Source organism: Nerophis lumbriciformis, linkage group LG15, assembly GCF_033978685.3.
Source record: "Nerophis lumbriciformis linkage group LG15, RoL_Nlum_v2.1, whole genome shotgun sequence".
Taxonomy (NCBI): domain Eukaryota; kingdom Metazoa; phylum Chordata; class Actinopteri; order Syngnathiformes; family Syngnathidae; genus Nerophis; species Nerophis lumbriciformis.
In genome coordinates, this window is record NC_084562.2 from 32,395,275 (window position 1) to 32,415,754 (window position 20,480).

Here is a 20,480-nt window from a genome sequence, read left to right on the forward strand (position 1 = left end):
TGTCTAAAGGATGCATTTATTATTTTGGTGATAGGACCAGACAGTGCCTTTCTGTGAGTTTTTAACAGTATGGAGTCCATTCCATACGCATCCTTAGATCTGGAGTTTTTTTAAGTACACTTATTAATTTGTCCACCTTTGATTGTGAGACTTCATTTAGAAAAAACACAGGATGGGTTGAACTTAAGGGTACATCTTGTATAGAGTCAGGAGGAGGACTGTATGTTAACGGTTTAATAGACTGAACAAAATACTTGTTAAATGCAGACGCAACTTGCGATGGATCTTCTGATATACAACCATTTATCAGTAGTTGCAATTTACTGTCTGCAATTTTGTGGTCTTTTCCTGTCATTGTTTTTAGCTGGTCCCAAAGCATTTTACAGTTTCCCTTCCCTTCTTTGATTTTAGTTATAAAAAAGGATGCTTTAGCATTTCTTAGTTCTGTTATTACTGTAATTCTGAGGGTCATATACCTGTGCTTATCATTCACTTGTTTCAATTTTAATGCTGCTCTTAAGGCCAAATCTTTGCCTTTCATCAATCTTTATATGTGGTTGTTTATCCATGGGAGAATATTTATTTATTTATTTATTTTTTTTAATGTCTAGGTTTTGTTTCTTTTTTAAATTTACCGTCGATCATAATATTTTATTAGAGCGTATCAAAACACGTATTGGTATGTCAGACTTAGCTTTGTCGTGGTTTAACTCTTATCTTACTGACAGGATGCAATGCGTCTCCCATAATAATGTGACCTCGGACTATGTTAAGGTAACGTGCGGAGTTCCTCAGGGTTCGGATCTTGGCCCTGCACTCTTTAGTATTTACATGCTGCCGCTAGGCGACATCATACGCAAATACGGTGTTAGCTTTCATTGTTATGCTGATGACACCCAACTCTACATGCCCCTAAAGCTGACCAACACGCCGGATTGTAGTCAGCTGGAGGCGTGTCTTAATGAAATTAAACAATGGATGTCCGCTAACTTCTTGCAACTCAACGCCAAGAAAACGGAAATGCTGATTATCGGTCCTGCTAAACACCGACATTTATTTAATAATACCACCTTAACATTTGACAACCAAACAATTACACAAGGCGAATCAGTAAAGAATCTGGGTATTATCTTCCACCCAACTCTCTCCTTTGAATCACACATTAAGAGTGTTACTAAAACGGCCTTCTTTCATCTCTGTAATATCGCTAAAATTCGTTCTATTTTATCCACTAGTGACGCTGAGATCATTATTCATGCGTTCGTTACGTCTCGTCTCGACTACTGTAACGTATTATTTTCGGGTCTCCCTATGTCTAGCATTAAAAAATTACAGTTGGTACAAAATGCGGCTGCTAGACTTTTGACAAGAACAAGAAAGTTTGATCATATTACGCCTATACTGGCTCACCTGCACTGGCTTCCTGTGCACTTAAGATGTGACTTTAAGGTTTTACTACTTACGTATAAAATACTACACGGTCTAGCTCCGTCCTATCTTGTCGATTGCATTGTACCATATGTCCCGGCAAGAAATCTGCGTTCAAAGAACTCCGGCTTATTAGTGATTCCCAGAGCCCAAAAAAAGTCTGCGGGCTATAGAGCGTTTTCTATTCGGGCTCCAGTACTATGGAATGCCCTCCCGGTAACAATTAGAGATGCTACCTCAGTAGAAGCATTTAAGTCCCATCTTAAAACTCATTTGTATACTCTAGCCTTTAAATAGCCCCCCTGTTAGACCAGTTGATCTGCCGTTTCTTTTCTTTTCTCCTCTGCTCCCCTTTTCCTTGAGGCGGTGGCCATGGATGAAGTGCTGGCTGTCCAGAGTCGGGACCCGGGGTGGACCGCTCGCCTGTGCATCGGCTGGGAACATCTCTACGCTGCTGACCCGTCTCCGCTCGGGATGGTGTCCTGCTGGCCCCACTATGGACTGGACTCTTACTATTATGTTGGATCCACTATGGACTGGACTCTCACAATATTATGTCAGACCCACTCGACATCCATTGCTTTCGGTCTCCCCTAGAGGGGGGGGGGGGGGGGGGGGGGGGGGGGGGGGGGGTTACCCACATATGCGGTCCTCTCCAAGGTTTCTCATAGTCATTCACATCGACGTCCCACTGGGGTGAGTTTTTCCTTGCCCGTATGTGGGCTTTGTACCGAGGATGTCGTTGTGGCTTGTGCAGCCCTTTGAGACACTTGTGATTTAGGGCTATATAAATAAAGATTGATTGATTGATTGAAATTGTTTTAATATTGAGTTAATTGTAGAGATGAACATATGACATATCAGTTTCCACATCCATTCCAATTCACCCCAGTTGATTTCATTAATTTTATCATTGAAATTGTGAAGCTAATTTTTGGGAATTTGAAAATGTCCACATTTAGTTGGATTGTATTTTCTTTTCGGTAACTTTGTAGATACAAGTGTTAGGTTATGATCAGATCAGACCAGTGAGCATGTTAAAATATTTTGTTATCCTATCTGGCTTATTGCTAAACAGTAGATCAATTTGGCTCTGGCTTATATGAGTTAACCTTGTTGGACCTTTAACAAGTTGTACAAGGTCATGTTTAATTGTTCGGGTCTTAAAGGCTTTTCTCATCATTTTATTTTCATACTCATTTAGTAATGCACTTTTACACCACAAGTGGCAGTAATGACAATATCAAACAAACAGAAGAAGTCTTCAGCTAAAGTCACGAAGAAGTGTAAAAAATATGAATACAGTGGTGAAGCTGTATTTTAATTCGTACTTAAATTTTATTCCTATCCAATCCACTTTATTTATATAGCACATTTCAAAAAACAATAGAAGTTTCACAAAGTGCTGCACAGAGGTTAAGCCATACTGTATATACTAGAAGAGTCAGTAATATAAAACATTTAACTATAAAAATAATAAATAAATGATAATAAATAATAATAATAAATACATAAAATACATCAGAGAAAATAAAATAGACTAAAATCAAACAACTCTCATGCTGGTTTAAAAGCCAAAGACTAAAAATATGTTTTAAAACATGATTTAAAACTCATTGAACAGGGAGCCGACCGAATAGCAAGAGAGATATTGTTCCAAAGTTTTGGAGCCACAGCAGAAAATGCATGATCACATCTGGATTTTAAACAGGTTTTTGGGACAACAAGAAGAAACTGATCGGCTGACCTTAGAGACCTTGTGGGGGTGTACCTTTTTAAAAGGTCTGACATATATTGTGGCGCTAATCCGTTAAGAGACTTAAAAAACAAACAACAATATTTTAAAATGAATTCTAAAATGAACTGGGAGCCAGTGAAGGGATGCTAAAATGGGGGTATTGTGTTCATGTTTTTTAGTGGCAGTTAAAAGGCGAGCAGCAGCATATCGAGCGTTTGAGGCCTTGTTCATTCCAACGTAGAGGGAGTTGCAGTAGTCCAAACGTGATGAAATAAAAGCATGGATTACCCCCTCAAAATTGTTAAAAGATAAAAGTGATTTAATTTTTGCTAAGTCTTAGATGATAAAAACTAGATCGTACAACGGAGTTAACCTGCTGCTCCAATTTAATTTTATTGACAGTATAGTTAAGAAGCTAGAGCCTATTATACTAAATACATAAAACAAAACTTATTTCTGTAAGCAGAACTTGAACTTAAAAAAATATTGAACATCCTAAAATAATTTTTTTTCCCCCATTTGGAAAAACAAGGTCAGATGTGGTCTTTAAATTACCATCACTTGATCACGACATTCTCGCCCGTTTGTCCGTGTTGATGGGCGTGTATTTTCCATCCCATTTGAAGCTGAAATATTACCACAACAGGACATTTGGCTTTTTAAATCATATTTTTCCTACTAATTTTTTGTTACTTTGCGGCACTTCTTCGTTCGAAATCTGCGTTCAAAGAACTCCGGCTTATTAGTGATTCCCAGAGCCCAAAAAAAGTCTGCGGGCTATAGAGCGTTTTCTATTGGGGCTCCAGTACTATGGAATGCCCTCCCGGTAACAATTAGAGATGCTACCTCAGTAGAAGCATTTAAGTCCCATCTTAAAACTCATTTGTATACTCTAGCCTTTAAATAGCCCCCCTGTTAGACCAGTTGATCTGCCGTTTCTTTTCTTTTCTCCTCTGCTCCCCTTTTCCTTGAGGGGGGGGGGGGGGGGGGGCACAGGTCCGGTGGCCATGGATGAAGTGCTGGGTGTCCAGAGTCGGGACCCGGGGTGGACCGCTCGCCTGTGCATCGGCTGGGAACATCTCTGCGCTGCTGACCCGTCTCCGCTCGGGATGGTGTCCTGCTGGCCCCACTATGGACTGGACTCTTGCTATTATGTTGGATCCACTATGGACTGGACTCTCACAATATTATGTCAGACCCACTCGACATCCATTGCTTTCGGTCTCCCCTAGAGGGGGGGGGTTACCCACATATGCGGTCCTCTCCAAGGTTTCTCATAGTCATTCACATCGACGTCCCACTGGGGTGAGTTTTTCCTTGCCCGTATGTGGGCTTTGTACCGAGGATGTCGTTGTGGCTTGTGCAGCCCTTTGAGACACTTGTGATTTAGGGCTATATAAATAAAGATTGATTGATTGATTGACTTCTTACTGGCGAGTCGCGAGTAGAGAGCCAGTCTGCACTTACTTCCTGTATGTGTGTGTAAAGCTGGCGCTTTGCTCTGCGCCCACCGAGACAAAGATTGTCAATGACTGAAATAAGGGCTCACTGCGTTCAGTTAATTCTACTGTTAAATAAACATGTTCAGTTGCTGAGAGCCATTTACTACCTGTTTGAAGCGAGAGACGAACAAACGCGAGGCTCAACAGTCCTGATTGGTAAACATGTCTGTCACTCAAATGCCAGTGATGTCAGAGAGAAAAAAAAGTGTTCCATGTAGAAACTAGGCGCATATAGTTTATCAGGACCTAACGTGGGATTTTATATCATTTACCGTATTTTCCGCACCATTAGCCGCACCTAAAAACCACAAATTTACTCAAAAGCTGACAGTGCGGCTTTTAACCCGGTGCGCTTTATATATGGATTAATATTACGATTCATTTTCATAAAGTTTCGATCTCGCAACTTCGGTAAACAGCCGCCATCTTTTTTCCCGGTAGAACAGGAAGCGCTTCTTCTTCTACGCAAGCAACCGCCAAGGTAAGCACCCGCCCCCATAGAACAGGAAGCGCTTCTTCTTCTACTGTAAGCAACCACCCGCCCCGGAAGAAGAAGAAGCACGCAGTGCATGCTGGGATATGTGACGTTTCATTTCCATTTGTGTGTTTATGTAAAGACCCCAAAATGGCTCCTATTAAGTGTGTTGTCTGTCTAATTATAAATAATGCAGACGAGGCGTGTTAACTGAGTTCTCAACGTTTACTCACAGCGTGCTCATAACCACATTCTAACTCTCAGCATACAACAACGCTTCTCAGGGCTACCGCGCATGCTCGTCACTATTGTTGCATGCTGGGTAGTGTAGTTGTTATATTTGCTAGCTCATAACATCACATTAAGAGACACGCTTACGCGCTTAATTCAATACTCGCCGTCATTCCGGGTGGATTGACAAAAGACCTCCAGCTGCTAGATATTGGTGTCAACAGGGCATTCGAAGCTAGACTGCTAACTGCGTGGGAACAATGGATGACCGAAGGCGAACACACCTTCACTAAGACAGGGAGGCAGCGCCGGACGACATTCGCCCAACTTTTCAATTCGGACACCGAAGGAGAAAAATTCGAGGGATTTATGAATGAAGAATAACTTCAGAAAGTGAGCGTTATGTTTATTTTGTGTGTTGTGACATTAACGTTCGAGCAACATTATGTTGCTATTGCTCTGCACTATTTTGAATTTTACTATGTTTGTGATTGCACATTTGCGTACATTTTGGGACAGAGTTGTTAGAACGCTGGTTTTTAATATATTATTAAAGTTTGACTGACCTATCTGACTGTTTTTTTGACATTCCCTTTAGCGCAGCGTAGGCGCGGCTTATAGTCCGGGGCGGCTTATTGGTGGACAAAGTTATGAAATATGCCATTCATTGAAGGTGCGGCTAATAATCCGGTGCGCCTTATAGTGCGGAAAATACGGTAATATAATATTATTAGCCAGTGTGCTGAGTGATGAACTGCACTATCTACAACTACAACTACTTACTAGCTTCTGCCTGAACACCACTTCAGTACGGTAGCACCACTGCTTTGTGGTTAAAATGTTAACATATAACCCTGGTAGCACACAATATTCTTTAAGATTATGGAAGAAATTAAAGTGGATAAACTGTTGATAAATTTGTGAAGGATTAGAGCGTTGGTTTGCGTTGCTCTCTTTTCTAATCTTATACGCGGTCCTCTTACTGTTGGCGCTATGTATAGGACATTTTCGGCCCTGTTTAAAATAGGTGCCCAGCTAACATTACATGTTCCATTCCCTAAATATTAGCCATTTACCCTAAATACAGTCTCCCACAAAGGCTGCCTTACAAGGGAAAGGATGTATGGCATGCTCCGCTGTGGATTGGGCGAGAGCTCAAACTGAGCGGCGGTCAAGCGGATGGTCCCATCAATAGCCCGCTTGATGATGTGATAGGAAAAGAATATTCCAGTAAGAATGGTCATAACCACATTAACACAGCTGGAGCCTAAGACTTGTGTTGTTACTTATTTAGGAGGGACAGTTGTTTACTCTGTACATAAATTCTTCTCAAATATTGGGGCGCAGTACGATGGCAGGGGGGGCCTGTGTGACCCTGGGTAACATGCTTTATCAGTATCATACTTCAAACCTGCTTCGAAAAGCTGTGCTAATTGCAGCCATTAATCTAGACTGCCTCATTTGTTTACAAAAAAATCAGCACAAAATGTTTTATTTATTTTAGTTTAGTAGGTCAAAATGTTTTATATATTATGTTACTTAATGTTGCTCACTTGCTCATCAATTTGAAGGTACTATTATTTATTGAGTTCATTACATTTTTCTGTATCAAATGGTTCAATTTAAAAAAAAAATGTCATTATTTAAACGGGAATTGCACTTTTTTTAATTTATTTTGCCCATCATTCACAATCATTATGAAAGATATGATGACGGATGGATTTTTTTTCAAATACATTCTAATTATTAAATAAACGTAAATAAAAGGTCCGCTTACAGCGGAGCCAAAGGGAGCTCTACTATTTCGCCCATAAAATCCAATAAATAACCAGTCAAAAAGCACCAACGATACTCAATTTACATTTCGGGACTTGAATATTAACCAAGTATTAGTGATATTGTTATTATAAGCACTAATGCAGACACACTTTTTATAGCAGCTCGATGATCACAAGCTTGTGTGCCTATGTTTACATTACATTCTTTCTTTCACACAGGTTGTCTTTTCGTGTGAATAAATGATCAGTTATAGACTTGGAGAAGAGGTAAGATTATATAAGTTTCACTTCTTCTCACTCCTTTGAATGTAGGAATGGTGCAAATGTAACCTTGTGATGTAACTTAAATATATTAGGGATGCATCAAAATTTAAACCCTTGGCTAAAACCAAAACACAGAGAGGAATTATTAGGCTAATTATTACACCAATTATTACTACCATTGCCTATGGGTCTTTCTGGGATATTTTGAAGTATGTCCACACCGCAGATATGTTGCCTCCACTCCAGATGAAGGATGGGCTGGTATGAGATTCTGACGGTATGACAACCTTTGGAAAAAATATCACGGTTTCACAGTTTCACGTTACGGTTCTATAATTATAGCTTTAAAATGTCTTTATTAAAAAGAAGAGAAAAATATATTCAGCTTAACAGTAATTGTTATACATTATAATATAACATGATAAAGGTGGAGCATGTGTATTTAAAAGAGATAACAAAAAATACAGAATTATTTCTAAATAAATGATTAAGTAAAGCCTACTGTTGCTAAACCTGCAACTCAAGTGACAAAAACAAATGTTCTTCAGAAAAAACAAACAAAAACAAAAAACGCAAATAAATGCAATTACTGAGCGGTTCAAGAAGATTACACCGTGAAAGACACTTGTTATAATAAGAGTTAAAAATTGAATAAATAAAAGTATGCCGGAGCTTAAAACTGAATCTCAACATGTTTTGAGGAGGAACAACTTGTCAACAAGAGTGTTTTGGAGTTATGTATATTTGAGGACTTTTGACTACTTTGCGGCCTAAATTGTAACTTTATTTTAGCATCAAAGTAAAACATTACAATATTACTTACCCCTGTGCTAAAACAGAGATTTAGACTTTTTTAAAGTTCAAGCGATTAGCCTCCATCATTTGTCAACAGCCATCACCCTAAGTAGGAAGGACGTTTGTCTGGAGCATGCGTGGGGCTGGGCTGGTCACTAATTTAAGGTATACTTGGTATTAAAAATATACAACTTCAAAGCCACTACCACTGAAAAGATTGCAATGCTAATTTTCAGTAGCCTGTAATTGGACTGGTCCATTTTACATTGGCATTAAGCTTGCGGCATAAGAGCCAACCTCTATCTCGTATGGTTGTACTGCTTTTTTAAAAGTTTATTCTAAACTGTAATGTTCATTTAACATCATTTCTAGATGTATGTGCACTTCATGTAGATATTAATGTACCGTATTTTCCGCACTATAAGGCGCACCTAAAAACCACAAATTTTCTCAAAAGCTGACAGTGCGCCTTATAACCCGGTGCGCTTTATATATGGATAAATATTAAGATTTATTTTCATAAAGTTTCGGTCTCGTAACTACGGTAAACAGCCGCCATCTTTTTTCCCGGTAGAACAGGAAGCGCTTCTTCTTCTACGCAAGCAACCGCCAAGGTAAGCACCCGCCCCCATAGAACAGGAAGCGCTTCTTCTTCTACTGTAAGCAACCACCCGCCCGCGTAGAAGAAGAAAAAGCGCGCGGATATTACCGTACGGTACGTTTCATTTCCTTTGTGTGTTTACATCTGTAAAGACCACAAAATGGCTCCTACTAAACGACAGGGATCCGGTTCATGAAAAGACGCAATCTCTCCATCCGCACACGGATTACTATTTCACAGCAACTGATATTCCTGTGAACCGCACTGTGGATACAACGGGAGCACGTACGGTGAATATTCGCACCACAGGGAATGAGAAGTCATCCTTCACTGTGGTTCTAGCTTGCCATGCTAATGGCCAGAAACTTCCACCCATGGTGATATTCAAAAGGAAGACCTTGCCAAAAGAGACCTTTCCAGCCGGCGTCATCATAAAAGCTAACTCGAAGGGATGGATGGATGAAGAAAAGATGAGCGAGTGGTTAAGGTAAGTTTAAGTTTACGCGAAGAGGCCGGGTGGCTTTTTTCACGCAGCTTCGTCCATGTTGATATACGATTGCATGCGCGCCCACATCACGCTGGTTTTAATATATTATTAAAGTTTGACTGACCTATTTGACTGTTTTTTTGACATTCCTTTAGCGCAGTTAGATGCGGCTTACAACACGGGGCGGCTTATAGGTGGACAAAGTTTTGAAATATGCCGTTCATTGAAGGCGCGGCTTATAACCCAGGGCGCCTTATGGTGCGGAAAATACGGTACAGTACTTTTCTTGTGTGCTTAGTTCTACAGTAACTTCATTGTGGAGACTACAAACAACTTCAAATTAAATGTTTTTCCATCTCTAATTAAACGGTTTACCTACTTGCCAAGCTGAATTCCACATTCAAGTAGGGGAAGATTAATATCTGTTAACAAACCAGGGTTGTACAAGGTGCAGCTGTGTTACACTGCAGTAACAAAAAAGGTAGCAACAATTGCAAAATACACGATACAAAATAAAACAATACAAGAAAAAGAAAATGAAAAGATATGTCAATACTAATAAGTAATCATATTTATGTTTAAATATATGTGTAACATTTTTTAGCCTTATTAAAGAGAACCTGAAGCATAGCCAATGATGCAAATTTTACAATGACATCTTATTGACACCGCCCCGTTCACGCCCCCACCACACCCCTGGCCAATATGAGGTCAATAAAATCAGATCGGGATCGGAGGCCAAACATGTTGATCAGTATATCTCTAAAATATATTTAGAAAAATGACTATGCCTCAACTTAAAATACTAGTTATAACAATAATAATATACAGTTTATTGTAAAATATATTTTTGCAAGAACCACAACTCATAAATAGTAATGGTGGATTATTGGGATATATATTGTATTCTGGGGTGTTAGAAATAACAACGATGTACACTAAACCGAACCAAAACGGCGTCACAGAACATAAGATCCAACTGGGGATTTTGTGAATTGTTCCACCCTTAACATGTACTAATTTCCAGAGGTGTGGACTCAAGTCACATGACTTGGATTCGAGTCAGACTCGAGTCATGAATTTGATGACTTTAGACTCGACTTGACAAAATGTAAAAAGACTTGCAACTCGACTTAGACTTTAACATCAATGACTTGTGACTTCACTTGGACTTGAGCCTTTTGAATTGACATGACTTGACATGACTTGCTACTTTCCCCAAAACCCAAAGATGAAAAAGTTATTCGGGAGCGCTCCGTATTTTTCATTGTGTACTTGTCTATCAGCGTTGCGTGTGTCAGCTGGTGTGCTCTCAGTACAACAGCCAATCAAATTAGATCTACTTTGTTTTCATCACACAGCATTCATCCAATCAAATTGCAGGACAACCAACGAAGAAGACATGTCCAAACCACACGCCAGTGAACAAAAAATTATACCTAAAATAATTTTGTTTGGGTATAAAAATTACGAGGTGGTCAACACAAAACGGTTTGCAGTATGCAACACATGCGGTTCCAAAATGACTGATGGAGAGGCAACAACGTACTTCCAACTTCGTCCGGCATTTGAAGTTGCACAAAGAACGGTAAGTTTTGAATGTAAGATAACGTTTATTGGCTAAGTAACGTGACTTTTATTTGCTGTGTAGTTAAATCAGTGAGGCTGTAAACTCACTGCTAACGTTATAACGTTATTGCAAACACGGGAATCTGTTGCAGTTCACTACCTTATTCATACTTTTTGTTCAGTGATTTTTTTTAAGCAGGGTTACGTTAGTCAATATATCACATGTAACGTTAGACGGCGGTCAGCAGCACCGCGTATTTAAGCCACCTAAAAAAAGACAAAAATAGTAAAATAAAGGTCAGTTAAAATGTATACTATATTATGAATATGTGTACCGTTTTAGCTAGCTTTCTGACATACTGTTGGTTGTTTACCTCAGTGGTCCCCAACCACCGGGCCGCGGCCCGGTACTGGTCCGTGGATCGATTGGTATCGGGCCGCACAAGAATTTTTATTTTTTATTTTTTTTTTTTATTAATTAAATCAACATAAAAAACACAAGATACACTTACAAGTAGTGCACCAACCCAAAACAACTCTCTCCCCCCTTTTGTTCTGGGCATTGAACATGAAGACTCTTCCTTCACTGTTCCGAGTGGCCATGAGAGTCTTGGCAGTGCCTGCCTCCAGTGCTCCAGTGGAGCGAGTTTTCAGCCATGGTGGCATCATACTACGCCCCCATCGTGCACGAATGACTGACAGACTCTTGGCTAATTTGGTCTTTTGCAAATGCAATGCAGCATAGGGCCCTGACATATAAAAAGTACAACTTTTTTGTTATGTTCACGTATATGTCATGTTTTTTCAATGTTAACACTTTTGTACAAATAAGTACATTTGCACTTTATTTTTCAATGTGTTTGTTCTGTAAAGGAATGAGTTAATGTTTAAAATGACTGGTTAATAGTGCTATTATAAAGTGCAATGTCAACACAATTTTATTTCCTGCAATTTAAAATGCACTTGTTTTAATAAATAAATACAGCGTTTGAAAAGCATACACAATCTGTGTTAATATATTAGTCTGTGGTTAAAAGGACTTGAAAGGACTCGAAACTCAAAATGCAGGACTTAGGACTTGACTTGAGACTTTCCAGTCTTGACTTTGGACTTGACTCGGGGCTTGCCTGTCTTGACTCGGGACTTGACTCGGACTTGAGGGCAAAGACTTGAGACTTACTTGTGACTTGCAAAACAATGACTTGGTCCCACCTCTGCTAATTTCCCCAAATACATTGAGTAAAGGCAACCTGGGTTCATGAGTTTTGAAACCCTTAGATCTTATGTGAAGGTCTAAGCCTGTTAGCAGTCAAAAATACAAGATGATATTTCTTGTGGCTGCCAGCATAGTTTTAAATATGTATTTATTTATAAACCTCAGCTGTTTCTTTCATGTACCAGAAAGAAAAAAACAGAGAGAGCTCTTGCATTCTTGTCTGGAAATATCCTGCTCTAACCATAGTTACGTTCAGTTTCAACAGGCCAGCCTTAACACTGCATTGTTACACACGCTGTAGCTAGCTTAAGAAGTTCTGACAAAAACAGTAATTGCTTTAAAAGTTGTTTGTAGAATTAATTACATGCTGTGTGCAGACAAGCGAGTCAGCAACCAAAATAAGGGTTATCTATTCTGATTTTAAATTGATTCCTAATTTTCAAAAATCTATGTATTTATTCAAAATGTTTCTTTAATGTATTCTTTTAAGAATAAATTATTTAAAAGACGTTATTAGTCCATCTCCATCCTTACTCGCTGCGTATATACGTCAGCAACTATCAAAAGGTGGCTTTGTAACCTGTAACCTGATAATTTGAAAAGTTTTTATTAAAATTACTGTACCAAATAATAAATTACAATAATTTATTCTGAATCAAATAGTCACCCCAAGATTTGGAATCGGATCGAATCGTGAGGTGATTCCAACATTTAATAAAAACTCAAAATATTGATGGGGTTCATATGTAAATCATGCTTATTGTATCTTCTTCTAAAGAGAAGTAGAAGTGGACGCAGCTATATGTTAATTTTTACAGATCACAACCATCATAATGCTACAAGGAAGGTAGATAGGGCTTGAATGTATGACATAGTAAACGCAATGCATTGTGGGTCTGGCGGGCTTCTGCTAAATGTGAGATTTTGTGCTAAAGTTGTTGGTTTTTTTCTTTAACAAGTTCAAAACATGGCGCAAACATGCAACATCATTAATCACTTCAGGGAAAAAAAGGATTTGGTGAGATTTTTCTCATTTATAACGTGAAAGCAAAGCCAAGAAACTCAGGTTAGTGAGCTAACCTGAGTTGGATGGCAGCCAGGAGACAATCAATCATCCCTTTTAAGTGAAGTGAAGTGAATTATATTTATATAGCGCTTTTCTCTAGTGACTCAAAGCGCTTTACATAGTGAAACCCAATATCTAAGTTACATTTTACAACATGACCTGGTTCATGTTGGTGTGTTTACAGCATTTTTAGTCTGGTACGTTTGAATTGAAGCAAGTTTTTGTTTCTGTTTCAGATGTAGCATTTAAGTAGGCTGTTAGCATTAGCCCAGCTAGCTGCTAGCTACAAACAACATTCAGTATTTTGGAAAAAACATGCTGTCAGTTTACTTTTAGTCATGAGTAAGCACACAAATGTATTATTTTTGGGGCAGTAGTACAGTGATCAAAGTATTAAAAGTAATAATGGGCTTATTTTTTCAGAGAAACCTTATGACGCCGGGCACCCTCACTCCATCTCAGACACATAAGAGATGAAAGCCGAAGATTGCGTGCAAATTGAACGGACAATGAGCCTTAAAAGACTTTGCATATTGAAATTCTTCACTGGTATAAAAACAGACTTGTTGACGAGGCATGAATAAGTTTGGCTTCGACAATAGCGGCAGCTTCTTTAAATCTCGTCTATTGGACTTGCTCATATGGATCAATTCCACCATTTTTTCGTAATTTTTCAAGGTAGCTTGCCTTTGGAATAGAGTACAGTTTGTCTCAATACGGTCCATTTATTTATTTTTTATTCTTTATGATCCATTTTAATCCAGTTTGTTGCTCTCTCTTACAATATCGCAGGTACAGTACAGCCATGTAAACAAAACCTTTGGCCACCATAATTGGCTATTGTGGCCCCACAAAGCATTGCAAAACCGCGAGCCTTTTCGAAAAGACTCAAGGGCTATAATGTAGTATTTGGTAACTAGTTGCATGTCTGGCTGACAAATACAGAGACTACCTATAGGTATAGTTGCACTCTAGGAGCATCTAATGGAAGTTATAATTCAAAATCCTCTGCTGCTCATTATAGCAATACAATAGCAGAATATCAACTTGTACCTACAATTTTCCCCACTAATATTGCGATTTGGCATACAATTTTTATTTTTTAGAGTTGATTTTGTTTTTGATTTTGTTTTCACGTTACAAATTATTTTACTATGTGATTGGCTGTCAACCAGTCCTTGGTGTACTCCTCTCACCAGTAGTCGAACTAAAGTCATCAAAACCAATAGGGGGTAATCTGTTATGTTGACTACTTGACTCATTAAACAATGTAGAGGTCTACCGAACAAGAAACCCCACCGTTACTCTGAATTGGCTGGATTTAAAGCTCTACACTCCTAACAAGGGGTCTGGTAGAACAAGGACAAATACATTACCCTGTGACTTTAGGGAGTATAATTATAGTTTAGGAACAAAGAAAATGTGTTCATATAGCATGTTGGAAATAAACCTACTCTGTACGAACGTGGAGACAGCTCTCAACCAAAGCATTACAACCGGAATGGACAAGCAGAGTAAAAGCAAATAGTTCAACTGATAGCAAAGAAAGAGGACTTCACTTACTTGCGTTACTACTTCCACCAGTTCCAACTGTGTTGATGGTTGCTGGTACAGAGGATGATGGGTAAAGAGGCAGGTGTCCATTCTCACATCCCTGCTGTTGCCAGCCTCCACCCAATCCTGAATCCCTGGAGTTCTGCCACCCATTTAGGCGATCGTCTGACCCATAGCGCTGGTGGTGGTGCGAAGAGTACAGGTTAACTGAAGACGAGCTGTTGGTGGAGGATCCTGATGATGTAAGGGTGGACGGTGGAGTGGATTGACGATTATGCGGAGATGGCCTTTCCAGTGAGTCTCCCCTTGCAGCGGCCCTCTCCTCCAGGTGGTTGAGCCACAGAGCCAATGCGGCACGGTCCTCTAGGGAGGTGGCAGGGTGGATGAGGGCATACGATAAGAGTTGGCGAGACTCTTCCAGGTGACGGCCATGCTCAATAGTGTGAGCAAGGATGCGCGGTAGCAGGCGCATGTACTCGCCTTTGGCTTCTACGTTGCCTGGTTTGAGTAGTGGCAAATGGGTGAGGACAAGTGAGATGACATGTTCTTTTGTCTCGCCTTGCCACTGGCTGATGGCCTCTGTGGAGAAAAAGAAAGCAGGAAAAAGATTGTTACGCCAATACATCTGGGGTCCCTTAAAGGTATCTCGATGTCCCCATTGGGTTGAGATTTTTCTTGCCCTGATGTGGGATCTGAGCCCAGGATGTTGTTGTGGCTTGTGCAGCCCTTTGAGACATTTGTGATTGATTGATGATTGATTGGTTTATGTGACATCACCCAAATTCACTTACTGTTGTAGACAGCTTAGTCTTATTAATAAAGTTGTAAAAAAAAAAATCACCTTGTGTCAAATTCCTCGAGTATAGATCAGTCTCTCTTTTCTAAGAGCGCACGGCCTGTAGGTTCAATGTGCACAATTGAATATCTTAGTTGCTCAGACAGAAATGTGTTTGTACAAGTTTAGCTTGTAGTATGTTGTTTCCTAATGTGGAAAGACGTTAATGTGTCTTGTATTAATGTTAACATTTAAGCTAGCTATGGAGCTAGCACTACGTCCGTGAGTTAATCAAAGTACGGCTATCAATCACATTTTTTTGGTTACTTTAAACGATCATACTAACTGTTGGAAGTTTTACAGTGGTCATCTACAATACCGTTAATGGTTACATCTCTAAGAGCAGTTAAAACAGCCTAATGCAAGTGAACGTACTGAATTTCATAAAACTCCTTTCTACAAACTGTGTTTTATCTTTAACAGTGTGTGCTTTACTTGTTAAATGTCTTATCTGTGTAGTTTTAGCTTCAGTAGTGTTTAATATTTTTAGTAATTGTATTTGTCTTGAAGCCCAGACCAAGAGTGGTAATCGAATACACTTGGTTAGTATTTAATCATTGACAATGAAGTCCCAGATCATGGCAGGCTATATGTAATCAATCTAGGTTTATCATAAGAGTTTCTGTTAAAATAAAGCCAAAAATGTAATTATTATGTGTTCCCCTTGATTTCGAAAAGTATCGAAATACACATTGGTAGGTATCTGTCCCATAATGCTGGTATCAGAACAACACTACTTCAGACTAATTGACCTCTCCTGCCATGTTTGAAACGCCAAGGCGTTTCCCTTAGAGCAGTTGCTCTCATAGTTTGCTATGAGAGCCATGCAGTATGCATTAACACTCGAGAGTAGTCATTGAGTTCCTGGGTCAAAAACTTGGATAAACAAGAGGACAGAAAATGTACCCAATTATACTTGCAGTGACAAACAGAGAAAGAAGTGGTTTGAAAAAAAACAACTAATTTAACTTGATGATTGAAGTTATGACTTCCCAAAATTGGCACAAGCAGCACATTAAAAAGTAGCCTACTTTTCTCCAAATAAATCTAGAGTTTGTGATTTACACAATGACTTTATCCTTAGAAAACTAGCACTGTAGCAGCCTTCTAAGCAAAGTGCCTATGTGGCTAGCAGGCATCCATGTTGTTTTATTTTCTGTGCCTTCAGTAACCAAGGAATGTCCAAACACTTTGTCCCTCACCTGATATATGGTGGAGGAGTTTTCCCACAATTGTGCCTCATTCGTCTGACACGTAGGCCTGGGCCGATAATAAATGTCAATTAATCAAATAATAAATTAAAACTTTTTTGATAAATTGCCACTGTGTGTTTTCTTTCTTTGTCTCTTGCTTCCGAACAGGGTGCAAAATGTTTCACTCTTTTTGCTCTCAGCACCTGAAAGTATTTGTTCAAAAGCAGTTTAAAATGAAGGGAGTAAACCCTCTTGTCAGTCATCCACAATTTTTGTGTCTGATTGTTGGCAGGACTGCTAGCTACCGACAATGTCAGACACTCGTTATTTGGAGGAAAAAGGATGATTGCAAAGCAAATGTCCAGTTGTACGATTATTTCAGCATTAATCCGAATTAGCAAGATTACTCTATCATCGCGGACGAACGAGCAAACATGTCAAATTTACGTTGACCGACGGGCAAAAAAACAACACCACCTAACCCAGTTTTTTCAACAAGGGAAAAAAACTGCAACTGTATTTAAGTGCAATTTTTGCTAACAGAGATTGAGAGCCCAATTTATTTTTGTTTCTTTACCATCCATCCATTTTCTACCGCTTATTCCCTTTTGGGGTCGCGGGGGGCGCTATTTATGAAAATGTATTTTATTGACCTTGAAATTACAATGGTAAAAACACTCATGAGAAATAAAAGTGTATTGTGTTTGAAAGAGTTACTTGCATTGTTATTATTAGTTTTTCTTATTAGTGCTTAATTTGGTCTCAAAGTAATGTTGACAATAATATAGTTTATCGGCAATAATTTTTGGGACAATATGTCATCCAGCATAAGGCCTACTGACACAGATAAGTCCTAATGTGTAGAACAGGGTTAAGTCACCAGATAGTGTCAGGAAAATAGAAAAAGCACAAATGTAAGACAAACTTGTAATATTTAATGCAAGTCCATGTCTATGCTAAAGTAATTGAGTCTACTTTGAAATTAAACCACTGAGTAGACATTGAAAAAAACAACAAATATATTAATAATAATAATAACCAAGTCTAACTGGATTTTCATTGGAATATTATTGGCTATTGAATTTTCTGGCAACTGTCACACATGATCTCAAAAAGGACACAGATTTTGCCATGGATTTCATGCTGGTTCACAGCTATTATGCCTTTTCCACCAATGCCAAAATGACAGTAATAAATAGGAGTGTCCCGATGCAACTTTTTCACTTCTGATACGATACATCCGATATTGCAGCCTTGAGTATTGGCCAATACCGATATCAATCCACTACATCATCAGCACAAAAATACATATTTTAGAATAGATTCGTTTATTTCAAAGGGGACAATGCAATTTCATAAAACACATGACTACACGCGACCCAGCACGTCGAAGGACTACAGGCCGGTGGCTCTAACCTCCCATATCATGAAGACGATGGAGAGGTTGGTCCTGGAACAACTCCGCCCTACAGTCAAGCCCCACCTGGACCCACTCCAATTCGCCTATCAGCCCCGACTGGGAGTGGAGAACGCAGTCATCTACCTGCTGAACCGAGCCCACACCCACCTAGACAAGCCTGCGAGCAGTGTGAGGGTCATGTTTTTTGACTTCTCCAGTGCTTTCGATACCATACGGCCTGGACTACTGGGTGTGAAGTTGGAGACGATGCAGGTGGAGGCCACCTTGGTGTCCTGGGTTGTTGATTACCTGACTGACAGACCACAGTACGTGCGACTGCAGGACTGTGTGTCTGAAAGGCTGGTCAGCAACACCGGGGCCCCGCAGGGCACAGTCCTCTCCCCCTTCCTCTTCACCATCTACACCACAGATTTCCACTATCACTCAGAGTCCTGCCACCTTCAGAAGTTTTCTGATGACTCTGCGATAGTGGGGTGTATTGAGGAAGGTGATGATGAGGAATACAGGGCACTGGTGGAGGACTTTGTCACATGGTGTGGAAAGAACCACCTCCAGCTCAATGTGATGAAGACCAAGGAGCTGGTTGTGGACCTGGGAAGGAGGAGGAGTACTCCGGCGACCCCTGTTTCCATCAGGGGGGTCGATGTGGACATGGTTGAGGATTATAAATACCTCGGTGTACACATCGACAACAAGCTGAATGGGTCAAAACACGCTGAGGCACTCTACAAGAAGGGACATAGCCGCCTCTACTTCTTCAGGAGGCTAGGATCCTTCAACGTCTGTACAAAGATGTTGAAGACGTTCTACGAGTCGGTGGTGGCGGGCGCCTTCTTGTACGCCGTGGCCTGCTGGGGCAGCGGGCTGAGAGCGAGGGACGCAAACAGACTGGACAAGTTGGTAGAGAAGGCCAGTAACGTGGTGGGTGTGGAGCTAGACTCTCTGGCGGTGGTGTCACAGAGGAGAAGTCTAGCAAAATTCCTAGCCATTATGGACAACACCTCCCACCCACTACACTCGGACCTTGCGGAGAGAATGAACACGTTCAGTGGAAGGCTCAGACTCCCAAAATGCAACACGGAACAACACAGGCGGTCCTTCATACTGACAGCCGTCAGACTGTATAATGCATATGTTCCTTCTTGACTGCACTTAAATGTAGAATATATGTAGAATATATTTATATTAAATGATAAATGGGTTGTACTTGTATAGCGCTTTTCTACCTTCAAGGTACTAAAAGCGCTTTGACACTACTTCCACATTTACCCATTCACACACACATTCACACACTGATGGGGGGAGCTGCCATGCAAGGCGCTAACCAGCAGCCATCAGGAGCAAGGGTGAAGTGTCTTGCTCAGGACACAACGGACATGACGAGGTTGGTACTAGGTGGGGATTGAACCAGGGACCCTCGGGTCGCGCACGGCCATTCTTCCACTGCGCCACGCCGCCCCCTATATTATTCATATATTATATATATAATATATTATATATATTATATTATTCATATTATTTATTATTATTATTGTCTATTTTGAGCGAACTGTGGTGCTGAATTTCCCCCAGGGATCAATAAAGTACTTTCTATTATATTCTATTCTATTACACATGGTTAAAAAAGCCAGAATTAGCCAGAAGGCTAATTTGCATCTGTTGTCCCCTGGCCATGATGTAAAAAATACATACATATACAATATGATAAAAAATAAAATACAACATCACAACATTACATTTATCTTAGCATCAAAACAGGCTCATCTTTTAGTGCTGGCAGCTGTAGGCGTTCATAAGCCACATTTTAAATTTTTTTGTGAATGCCTTGTAAGTTGTGACCAGTTTAACCTCCTCAGGTACTGAGTTCCACACATTTGCGCTCCTTACTGACCAGGCCAACTTGCTGAACGTGCTCCTGCGCAAAGGAATATAACAGTCACCTCTGACAGAGCCTCCAGTGACACGCTCACAGCTGTTTCTTTGGCTGATGAACTCTGCCAGAGGATCTGGAGCCAATTCATGCAGTACTTTATAGGTCAGTTTTAAGTCTGCAAATTTGTGAAGACTGTCCCAGTTTAAAATATTGTATTTTTTTGGAATGGCACAGTGATGATAGTGCCTAGGTTTTTTATCCATAATCTTAATTGCTTGTTTGTACAAGATTTCCAATGTTTGTTTTTTTAACTCTGACCAGCCTGAGACCAGCTGGTAAGGCAATAGTTGAAGAGGCTGAAATACATCGAATGCAAATACAATTTTGCAGCTTCAGTTGACATTTCATTTCGAATTGCACGGAAATTTGCGAGATTAAACTTGATTATTTTACAC

General features: G+C 39.9%; 1 protein-coding gene across 3 annotated transcripts in view; it reads right to left on the reverse strand.

Moving 5' to 3' along the window:
* Window positions 1-20,480, reverse strand: part of samd4a (sterile alpha motif domain containing 4A) — a 196,060-nt gene that overhangs the window by 105,845 nt on the left and 69,735 nt on the right. For all 3 annotated transcript variants that reach the window (XM_061975059.1, XM_061975060.1, XM_061975061.2), the window contains exon 3: window positions 14,714-15,283. In XM_061975059.1, coding sequence (XP_061831043.1) covers window positions 14,714-15,283 — 570 coding nt within the window. The remainder of the gene's footprint in view (window positions 1-14,713; window positions 15,284-20,480) is intronic.